At 33.5% G+C, this 12392-nt stretch overlaps 1 protein-coding gene across 2 annotated transcripts; it reads left to right on the top strand.

The window, feature by feature from the left end:
* Nucleotides 1-3997: 3997 nt before the first annotated feature.
* Nucleotides 3998-12052, top strand: LOC110092560 (anthocyanin regulatory C1 protein-like). Of its 2 annotated transcripts, XM_028693967.1 has the most exons (4): nucleotides 3998-4190; nucleotides 5036-5165; nucleotides 11240-11313; nucleotides 11502-11694. In XM_028693967.1, the coding sequence occupies exons 1-4, from the start codon at nucleotides 4058-4060 to the stop codon at nucleotides 11567-11569; spliced, it is 405 nt and encodes a 134-aa protein (XP_028549800.1). In that variant the 5' UTR covers nucleotides 3998-4057; the 3' UTR covers nucleotides 11570-11694. The 2 variants fall into 2 exon arrangements, with proteins under 2 accessions (XP_028549800.1, XP_020672817.1); XM_020817158.2 differs by having other exon boundaries at nucleotides 11240-12052.
* Nucleotides 12053-12392: the final 340 nt, after the last annotated feature.

Here is a 12392-nt window from a genome sequence, read left to right as displayed (position 1 = left end):
AAGGGAAAAAAATTTTTAAGATAATTAAAGGAAATATAATAATTTTGTACAAATTTTCAATTTTTAAATATGACTTATGTGATATATACATGCACAATTAAAATCATAAAACTTATGAATTAATAATCATTTCAAAATATTTGATATAAAAATAATAAGTATATTTAACAATAAAATTATTGTGTTATATTATTTGATATAATATAATTAATAATTTCCTTGAAAAGTCAACAATGTATTCTACAAATGTGTGCATATTATTCATCGAGCCATAAGAAATATATCATTCAAATTCAATGGTCATTAAGCAACACATTTTTTTTTTTTTGGGGGGGGGGACCCCACTCACGGGCTTACACCTTGATTAAGGTGAAAATTACAAGTCCTTAAAGGGATCTAATGCTCGTTACCACTCAAAAGAGCATACAATCAAAATAAAATAAAACCTAGGAGCCAAAGATCCCACCTACTTACAATCAAAATAAAAACCTATATAAACAAAACTAGGGATGCTAGGAGCCATCACCCAAAAGAGGATTGCAAGGAATAGACGATTGAATAGCGAACCCTGTAAAAAAAGAAAACTCATCATTAACCAATAACCACATCTAAAAGAGAATAACACCGCATATGGGCTAATAACCAAACACGGACAAAACAACCAAGAACCACATCCAATAACAGGGACATAATTAATAACCGAGAACCAACACAAACCAGGCATATAATGAAAGTAGAATGCACACTTTTTGTTTCTGAAATGGTGCTACACTTTACTAATGTTAAAATCACCATCATGAGAAAGTTTAAATAAAATTTGATATTTACTATCAGTAGATATGGGAATGTTATTAATTTTATTAATCAAGTTAAGAGGAATAACATCTATAAAGGGACTAGTGGACCAAATACCATCAATGATGAAATTAGACACTTTCAAAGATGAGGTAGAATGAGAATGAAGTATGAGTCAACAGATCCAATACTCAAGCACTCATCCTGCCAAAAATAAGAAGAATCATTACGAATTCCCAATTGGATAGTAGAATCGGCCAACCACTTAATGTTACAAAGTCTTTTGTACCCCTAGGACTGAACTTACTTGAAGCAAGCAAGACTAAGATGCATATCTTTACAATACTTTTGATTCATATAATTAGCCTACAAAGACTCATTCTTTCTAAATTTTCACCAAAGTTTGATAGAAAAACATTTGATCAAGTCATAAATCGATTTACAACCAAGGCCACCCTCTAACGATGGACCTGTATAAGCATTCCAAGAAGACAAATGAATTCTTCTAGAGCCATCAGAGGAACCCCAAAAGAATTTATTGATGCATGATTATATCTAATTCGTTGCATATACTAATAGTATGATTCATCATTTGCAATAAATAAACAAGCAAAGAACAAAGAACAAAGAACACTTTTAATTAGTAAGAGTCTTGCCCCTATAGAAAGCAACTTAAACTCCCAGCAAGAAATTTTGGACACAAAAGAATCCAAAATTTTACCAATCAAAAAAGAATTTTTTTAATTGACCATTGAAAGAGGAGTTCCAAGATAGTAATAAGGCATAACTTCCCTAAAAAATACATTATAATAAGCAATGTTGTTACACTACACAAGCGACATTCTTTTATTACCAATAAAAGAGCATTTGTTGTTGTTCAAATATATGCAACTTTCTTTTTCAAATTTAGAAATGAATTTTCTAATAAGCTTAACCCCCTTTAAAGAATTGTTGTAGAAAATAATAAAATCATTAATGAAACAAAGATAGTTAATATTAATGCAACCCCAAAATTTTGAAAAGAGAATTTAGAGTTAATAGCAAAAAAATGAGACAACACCTTAGAAAGATAGTTCGTCGCTAGTACCGGCGGCTTAACATAACAAACCCACCGGTTAGGCCGCCGGTAAAAGCCGGCGGAGAAACCGCCGGCTAAACCGCCGTTAAAACCGGCGGTTTGACTGCCTGTAATCGGCATTTTTTCCTGTAGTGCTAAAGGCATCAGAGGAACCCCAAAAGAATTTATTGATAATTATATCTAATTCGTTGCATATACTAATAGTATGATTCAACATTTGCAATAAATAAATAAGCAAAGAACAAAGAACAAAGAACATTTTTAATCAGTAAGAGTCTTGCCCCTATAGAAAGCAACTTAAACTCCCAGCAAGAAATTTTAGACACAGAAGAATAAAAAATTTTACCAATCAAAAAAGAATTTTTTTTAATTGACCATTGAAAGAGGAGTTCCAAGATAGTAATAGGGCATAACTTTCCTAAAAAAATACATTATAATAAGCAATGTTGTTACACTACACAAGCCACATTCTTTTATTATGTATACCAATAAAAGAGCATTTGTTGTTGTTCAAATATATGCCACTTTATTTTTCAAATTTAGAAATGAATTTTCTAATAAGCTTAACCCCCTTTAAAGAATCGTTGTAGAAAATAATAAAATCATTAACGAAACAAAGATAGTTAATATTAATGCAACCCCAAAATTTTGAAAAGAGAATTTAGAGTTAATAGCTAAAAAGTGAGACAACCCCTTAGAAAGATAGTTAGCCACAATGATGAAAGAGGAAAAAGGGGATAACCTTGTGTAAAACCTTGAGCACCTTTAAAGAAACCAAGATAGTTGCCATTATTGTGATGGAGAACCAACAATTAACAACTAAATATTTTATAATATAGCTGCAATGGGTTTTGCCTTTTCAGCATACAATTTCCTAGTATGATTATTTTGTGCTTCTTACTGGAGGCCTGGAAGGAGCATATTGGTTCTAGGTCTCATTTTTTTTACCTTTCTGTTTAAGCAATGTTTAGCTTGTGTTTGCGGTAACAGGTATTCTGCTGGCTACTACATGAGTAAGTTTATTATTAGGGGGATCTATTGCAAGCCTGAGATCTATTTTATATTCTGGAATCTTTTTCTTATCGTTAAGTTCTGTTACTTGCTTCTTTTTTGCTCTAGTATCCTTGCAGGCCTGTTTTTCAGGTTTTTGGACCTCCGCGCTCGTTTTGTGCAGGGTACGTTTGTTGCTGGAAGGGTTGTGCTGAAAGTTATTCTTTTTTCCCTTCTTTTTTTTTTTTTTTTGACTACTAGAATGTTACTAGAATTTAATGTAATTTTTTGTAGTAGGGATCTCAGGCTCTTAGGTTCCTTTTTGTTTTTTCCTGTAGCTCTTTGGAGCATTTGTGAGCTAGAGAACCCTTTAAGGACTGTGTAACTTTTTCCCTTATTTAACGCGTAGGCCCGTAGGTGGGTTTTAACCCAAAAAAAAAAAACCTAACATCCTCATACAAATCTTTCTTAATAAAACCATTGGAGCAGCTGCAAAATCCTTATTAAGCAGTACATTTGTAGTAGAAAGAAAATAAACTGTCACTCAACACAAAGAATCATCTTACGTTTGGAAAATAAGAACACTCAACGTAGAAAGAACCATTTTACATCTTAAAAAAGCAAAACCCCAAAAACAGAACTTGATTTGAATTGATCGAAGGCGAGGTACTTTGAATTATTTTTCATGAACAAAAACAGTCGTACTATTATTATCAATGGTCGAATGGATCCAAAAACAATAACCTGAGGCGGGCGTAGAAACACGCCCAGTTCATTTCCACCACTTCTGATGATATATAAACCCTATCGCACAAAATGCTTTGTTTCATGAATATAATCTAAAATTATTTGTGTTAACGACTTTCAATGGCATGACGGGCCAATAATTATCTTTTAAATTAATTTAATGATTCTCTTAGTCTATTTTTCAGGCAATGCAACACTACTGCTATCTTGTTCATTACTCAATAGCTTCTTTATTTTCAACTCAGCTAAAATTTGAAGGTAAAGTTAAAGTTAAAAAAACTTAATTAGATAATGGTTTAACGGTCGGCTCCCTCAATCGGCAGGGTATCACACTCTTCGGGCCGTCAGAAAAAAAAAAAATTTCTTTATAAATAGGTCCTCAGCTAACCTCTCAAACAAACTGAAACAACACCAGAGAAGAGAGAGAGAGAGAGAGAGAGAGAAACGATGGGAAGGAATTCGTGCAGTTTCAAGGAAGGGCTTAACAAAGGAGCATGGACTACTGTGGAAGACAAGCTCTTGACGGCTTTCATCAATATTCATGGAGAAGGCAAATGGACGACTGTGCCCTACAAAGCAGGTGCTTATAATCATTACATTCATTTAATTTAATATATATTTATTGTTATTTTTTCCACAAATCCAAAATTTTCTTAAACAAAAGCCAGATACAAGCAATTTAAATAACAAATGAAAATACACAAAAAAATTTACAATAATACAATTAAAAAGAAGCTTTTGAGATCACCTTAGAGTTTTTTTTTTTTTTAGACATTTAGGCTTCGTTGGAGGGGCTTTTTTGTTGCTTCTTAAAACAGTTTTTAATATAAAATTTTTTTATTTTTGTACTAAAAAGCTGATTTAAGAAGCAATAAAAATGTCGTCCCAAACTAAGCCTTAGGCTTCATTTGAGATGACTTTCTTACTACTTCTTAAAATAGTTTTTTAGTATAAAAATTAAATTTTTTTCAACTACAAAGCTGCTTTAAGAAGCAGTAAAAATGCCGCCCCAAACAAAGCCTTAGGCCAATTAAGGCAGATTCACACACACATCGTATACATAATACTCGAACCTAAGATCTCTTGATTGGTAACCTAAACGTCTAACCAACATATCAAGATGAGCCGTATGCTTGATGAAGAAAGAAGGAAATGATCGAACAGCCTGGAACAAACAATAAAAAGAAATCTCAAGAGAAGGCCACCAGAAAATATAATAAATCAGTATGACTTGTTGGACCCCTCAAAATGATCAAATTAATTTGTAAGTAAAACATTTAACAGCTTAAATAACGCCAATGATTAACATTCTGGCAAATTCAACACTCTCAAGTGTTGACAATTGTATTTGTTTCTTTATATTTTGTTTTTTTTATTTTATTATCAATAATCTTTTGTTAAGAATCTACAAATTTGATGAATTAGGATTGAAAAGATCTGGGAAGAGCTGTCGGCTCCGATGGCTAAATTATCTAAGGCCCAACGTTAAACGTGGAAACTTTTCCGAGGAAGAGAACGACCTCATCATCAGGCTTCATAAGCTCCTTGGCAATAGGTGATACATATATGTTTTTCATACTTTAGAGCAAACTCTTCTTCAAAATTCTTAGGCAAAACATCATTTAGATTAGGATAAATTTAGGTTGGGATTATAAAAACTACTTTATACATATGAACAATCACAATGTTTAATGTGAAGGACTAATTCTGAAGTGACACAACAATGAAATTCTCAATTTATTAAATAAAAAATAAATGAAAAACAAGCTTAAAACATCATTAATTTGGGAGGTCATTTGGGATTACTTTATGTTTTTTTTTATTATTTTATGTTTTGTTTTGTTTTGTTCATATTTAAATATGAAACATAAATATGTTTGCCATTTTAAGAAAGTGTTTTTTTTTATTAAATATTGCACAAAATAATGATGATAGGTGGCTCTGGTGGACGACAAGTGGTGGCTGAGGTGGTTTTATTCAAAAAACAAATAGCTAAAAATTTCATAAAAAATTTTATGGTACTATTTTTAAAGAGAGTTTATTTTTTTTTTTTTTAAATGTTTTTCATTAAATCAAACATGTTAATATATTAAAAATAATCTACTTTTTTTTAATTGAATATTCAATAACTTAATTTATGCGGTGTTGGTTGATGATGTGGAGGTGGGGACTGATTAAGCAATGATATCAACGGTGGTCGAATATAATGCCGTGTCAACAACTGCTATCATAATAGTTGTACGTGCCGATTGTGATAGTTGTTTTAAAAATTCTCGAAGCAGTTAAAAAAACATGAACCATTTTTAAAAATATTTAATCTATTAAAAAAATTGAAAACATTTGAAATAAATTTCATTTAATTTTATAAAAATCAAAATAAAAAAGATAGATTATTCTAAACTGACCCTTAATATTAGAAGATCTTGTTTGCTAAGTGCTAAGAAAAAAATCATTGTTATCAAGATTGTATGATAAAAAGTGCACTTGTAGTGTGCAAGTGAAGTACAGTGGAGTTTTTAATGCTAGAATCTTGAGATAACTGAATTTAATGAAGCCTATTAATTATTAGAATACTAAAATTACCGCAAGCCAAAGTACAGTAATATATATTCACGAGCTACACTATTATTATATTTGGGGGTTCGTTATAATGGCCTTTAATGTTTATGGACAAATTGCATGAAGTGCGTCTAGGGGTGCAAATGAGTCGAGTCGAGCTCGAGCCAGGGGGTGTTCGAGTCGAGCTTGACTGCCAAATACTGAGCTCGAGCTCGAGCTCGAGCTCGAGCTTGAGTCGAGCTTGAAAGACGAGCTCGAGCTCGAATCGTCTCAGGAAACGAGTCAAGTCGAGCGGCTCGTCGAGCGGATCTCGTACGCGAATCCGGCCTCGGTTCCGCCCGCTGCACCCCTAAGTGTGTCCAAGATGATACGCAATTTCAGTTGAGAAAACATATAGCCAAGCTTACTATAAATAGTAAGGCTTTTATCAAGAGAAATCATTCATGAGAGGTGTAACCGAGTCAAGCTGGCTCGCGAGTCAGCATGGACTCGACTCAGTAATAGGCTTGACAAGTCGAGCTCGAACACGATTTCAAGCTCTAGAGCTTGCCGAGTTCGAGCTCGAATAGACTTCTGCTCGACACGTCGGCTCGACGAGCAGCTTGCAGAGGTGACCGGGCGAAAAAATGGACCTTCGGTTTAGGCGAGCGGGAGGACAAATCGAAGACATGCAAGAAAATCAAAACGAGGGAGTTTGGTCGATGGAGAAACTAGGGATGATCGATGACGGAGTTCACGTATTGCTTGACGGATGAACTCAGGACGACGGAGGTCGGAGGTTCAGAGCTCACATGCTGGTAGTGAGGATAGCTTGGTCGAGACGACGAGCTCGCGGCTTTGGCAGAGCTCAACAGGACGACGGACAATAGAGCTCAACGGTTGACATCACTCGGGACAACGTAGCACAGGATGATGCTTGACGACAGAGGTCCGGAAGGAGCTCGACGAGACGCTTGACATGAGACGAGTCAAGCTCGAGCTTGACTTTTGAACTCGGCTCGAGTTCAAACTCTAGCTCGAACTCGATATTTGGCAGTCAAGCTTGACTTGAATAGCCCTTAGCACGAGCTCGACTTGACTCGTTTGCACCCATACTACCAACAAAGGTTTTCATTACAAATTAATAATCAAATTTAGCCACAAAATTAATTTTGATTGTTTTTATGATGGAAAAAAGTGCAATGGTAAAATGTCGTTGCTTATGTTTGAAGATATTTCTTTCCTAATTCTGATATGCGACAAATACATATCATAACTTCTTCTTCTTCTTCTTCTTTTTGGTAAAAACACATATAATGGCCTGTGCGTTACTAAATAAAAAAAGTACATGTCCTTAGAGGTTCAGAAGCTCTCTAAAAAACATCATTTGAAGAAAAATCTAATGAGCTTGAGAATATATTTAATACATTAAATAAAACCAAAAAAATAAGGTAGGGAGGCAAACCGTAGATCGAAACAAACCCAAGCAAAACTTTCAAGACGGACAACACCAGCTTCCAAACTCGATCGACAACAAGAGCACCCTGGAGATCTGCATAAAATTAAGAGACTCCAAAGAAATATAAAACCAAACTGAAACAAACACGATGACACCAACCAAAAGGCAAAGAAGAAGAAATAGCAGGAAAGTGACTCGAACAATCCAAAGCAAAAGAACCCAAACACCAATAGAAGCCATACTACCAGAGGACAAGACAACATCATTATATAGCCAGATAATCACCAGAAAGCCAAAACAACAAAAAAACACTAAACAACGCAAACACAAACAAAAAAGGACAAGCCTCACTCCGAAAAAACAACCCCAGGACAAAACAATTTGACATTGGATCTACTAGATATGTCACTATAATACATGAGTTCGTAACTCTTACGTTTATTTTTCTTGCCTTTCGTATAAAGCACACAAAGAATCCCTCATTCATCACCTGAATCACACTTAAATCACTTTCTTCGAACAAACCGTCATAGAAGTCACCACAAGACCCCCCAAACTCATAATTTTCTTCAAAATTCAAACTATCCAAACAGAATGATCAATTAGATCATTCAAATTAGCCTTCCTATCACCTCCATCAATAGGTGAAAAAGGCAAAGAAATAACAAGAACCATTGAAAAAACATCTAATGTAGAATTAAAAAAATAATTACCACTATCATGGGCAAGAGGTCCCCCCTAAGGCATAGCAGTAACAACCAAAGCATTACCATTCTCAACAGCGATGACAGAAGCGATATTCCCCATAGTGATGCCAGCCCGACACTCCCCAGGATCTAAAATGATCACATTAGCAACTTGGATGATAGAGCAAATTGAAGTGGAATTTAAACTAGAATCATCAGCTATAGCATTTTCAACAGCAACACCATTAGGACTAGCTAGGATTTGAGATGGGGCTAGCTATAGGAATCACCATACAATTAGAAGTAGTATTGGCACCCATAACTTTATTAATACCATGCATGTATATTTTCAAAATCAGAAATAGCCAAAAGTAAAACATCAGGCATAGGGGTAGTCGTATTTTTTTTTTTAGGGGGAAACCCACAATAGGGGTAGTCGTATTATTACAAATTTCCTCATCATCCTGACTGACAACACCAATGAGGGTAGCATCATTAGGGGAAATTTTAACATTCTTAGAGTTCACAACAAGAGGAGAATGCAATATATGACAATTCATATTCAAATGGCCAAGAGACTTACAATGAACACATAAGGGAGGGAAGTCCCCATTTCTACATACTGAACATTCCCGAAATTTTTTGGACCAAGCCAAACTTTATCTAGATAGCATTTGGTAATATCTAACTCAACAAGAACACGAGAAATAAATGGTTGTGAACCAATCATCATGGAATTATCAATTTTTATTGGTCTACCAAACAGCAACTCCAAACCGTAAAGGATACGAGGAAAAAAGAGATGGGGATGCAAGTTTGGGAACAAAACCCAAATGAAGATAATGAGATATTCAACATTAATGTCAAATTAAAGAAGGGAGACCCTTAGATAACTTCATGCAACAGTTGTTCTTGAAATAAGAATGATGAGAGAAGATTCTACTATAGTCTAAATCCTTAACCAACTCAATAAAAACATGCTTAGGATTCAACAGAGTAAATAAAAAATTACCAACAAATTGAAGGGTTTAGGTTACATCTGTTAATTGCACTGGTGGATTTTCCATCGGTCCAATTTTACATCATTGATGTTTTTTACATTGGAGCCAACAAAAAGAACCATTAGTATTGCCCTACGTTGACAAAACTTTTAATGCAAAAAATCATCTGCATTAGGCAAAATTGTCAATTTTTTTGTTTATCTTGTTCCAAAATTTTCTTCAGTACATAGTGGGACTAATGGCTTTTTTCATTAGCCCAATTGATGGTAAAGCCTCCACTTATATAATTTTTTGTTTGAAATAAATAATTTTAGTAAATAACAACATATTATGAATTACAACTGCAGTCAAAATTCAGAATCACCTAATTAAATAAATCATATATTACATCATAATAAAAAAAGTTAAAATAGCAAATAAATACATCTAAAACTTATCAATACACTACAATTCCTCCTCACCCCTCTAATATTTTTCATTTTTGTTTCCCTATCCTGATTAGGGCTTCGTTTGGGACGGCTTTTTTACTGCTTTATAAAATGGAGTTTTAGTACAATTTTTTTTTATTTTTGTACTAAAACTCCATTTTAGAAAGCAATAAAAAAACTGTCTCAAACGAAGCCTAGGTGGCGTTAGTGGTGGATTAAACTATGAACTAAATTAGTAAATCTTATTTCATTTGTTGATTATTGTCCTTCCTTGCTTCCATATTAGCTTACATATATCACTCAAAATTTATAATTTTATCATCCACTTTTTCAACCATAAGCTTCTAGTTTAGGCATTTATAATCCCTAATATGCTATGTGAGATGACATAATTAATACTTTCTCATATGATCCAACACTATATAACATGCCTTTTCAATTTTACTCATCAAATATCCTATTTTCATATTGAAGTCTTTGATAGCTGAGAAAGACTACCTTCTCTAGAAGACTAACTATATGTCATCTTCTTCAATTGTGAATAATGCTCTTATAAATTTATAATTATAATTATGATCAAATGATGACAATTTAGTATAACTCATAAGTAAATAGATTTATACATATTAAACTTTATCTATTAGAATATTTTTGGACCAGTACTAAATCATCACTTCACCTATAATGACTTTACAGATGTGAAACTTAGATAAAATTAGTTCCCGTTCTATAAAATTTTCTTATGATAGCACATACAAAAAAAATTATTATACTTATGCATTAAAACAATTTCATTAATTTTTATAAAAAAACTCTACTTGACGTCCTTCTTTTATGCATTGTTATAGGAATGGAGAATCCAATGTAAAAAAGAAAAGCCCAATTTTTCATAGTCAGAAGTTCCCTAATTAGGACATTAGTTTTCTAAATAAGTCTATATAAATTGATTAGCATGATCAGCATTTTCATAATTATAAATAAGAAATAAACACATAAGAATTTAATTAAAAATAATTAAATAAATAATGATAAAATGATGCATTACATAATGTTATCGTTATGTTCTTCTTTTTATCTATCAACCATGTCATTAGAAATTGATTTTTCTTCTTCATTATTATGATACTCCATCTCATCATTATCTATGAATCCAAGGTTAAAATTATCCTCGATCTCTTAACGACTAGCTTCAAATGTCTTATATAGTTAAAATTAAATAATTATCAACATTGAGTTTTAAATGTAACAATGTCTTCCTCTTGATAGACAATATCATAGTTTAATAGCAGAACATCATGGTTTAATAACACCAATGATATGTATTATTATTGCCAATTTCTCATCCTTTAAAAGTACCATGCAAGGATCAATATTTTATAAAAAGTTATTAGAATTTTATTTTCATGAAAAAAGAGTAGAAAATATTGTAAACAATTAAATGAGTTCTCATAATCAAGAAAACTTTCACTATTAATTTTGTTAAGATTTTTTTAACATCTCTGTTTCATCATTTATAGATGGTCATTGATCGCTGGAAGACTACCAGGTCGAACAGATAATGAAATAAAAAATTATTGGAATACAACCTTAGGTAAGATTGCAAGCTTTCAACATCAACCACATCAGCCAAGCCGCCCAAGCATCATACAAAGGCCTCCTGCTTCTAATCTCATATTTCCATCACCATCATCTTCAACACCATCACAAGCTACAAATAATGATAAAACTTTAATCCGAACAACAGCCATAAGGTGCAATAATGTGATTATTCCAATGCAGCTACCATCTTCTTCAACAAGCAAGAAGGATATCCCAAGCATGCAATTAGCAGAAGAGTCAATGGCTAAGGTGGCTAGTGACATGCCCAAAAGTAGCAAAGTTGGTCCCATGGTCGAAGAAGAGCTTTTTAAGGAATTTTTTCAGTTGGATGAGAATATGGTTTTGAACTACAACAGCTTCGATGATGACACCAATGTTGCATTTCCTACACAGGCGAGTGTAATGGAGTTTTAAGGATTGCAGGATTTTGAGACCTGGATGCTGAATGATGAGGATGTTGATTGCCTTCCTGATGATGATCAAATGCAATTGTTAACCTCTTTATTTGATCTTGGAGGTGGATTCTAGGGACAACTCATTTATTATTTATTCTTGAGTTACATGTTGTTGGTTTATCATAGTTTTGTATGTGATAATATCAATGTTCAGTGAGGCTTCTAATGTGGCTAGGGATGAAATTGTGAAGGGGTTGAGGATAACTCTATCCTTATTCAATTTTAGAAATATATATATATATATCTATATAGTAATAGACTCTTAATTATGTCTGAATCATGACTGAGCTTAAAATAAAGGTACACATTGATGAATAAAAATGCATTTCTTTTAATTGTTTTTATGAGTTTGTAAGCTCTAGTTAAATGGGACAATTGCTTAAAAAGAATGATACAATTTTTCAAAATTTTGATTTTAGGGCGTGACAACAGCGGTGGGGGCTGATGATAGGGATGCCATGTGACGATAGGTTGCCGAGGCGGGTTGTCGGTGGGTACGAGTGGTCGACAACGCGAGTGGCCTATGGTAGTGGCGAAGAGGGGTTGTTGATGATAGATGGCAATGGGGGTGGTCGTCAGTTGATGCGGCCGACAACGATGGGGTATAGTACAGGGC

The sequence above is a fragment of the Dendrobium catenatum genome, unplaced genomic scaffold (genome assembly GCF_001605985.2).
Source record: "Dendrobium catenatum unplaced genomic scaffold, ASM160598v2 fragScaff_scaffold_390, whole genome shotgun sequence".
Classification (NCBI taxonomy): domain Eukaryota; kingdom Viridiplantae; phylum Streptophyta; class Magnoliopsida; order Asparagales; family Orchidaceae; genus Dendrobium; species Dendrobium catenatum.
This window is presented reverse-complemented; position numbering and strand designations above follow the sequence as displayed.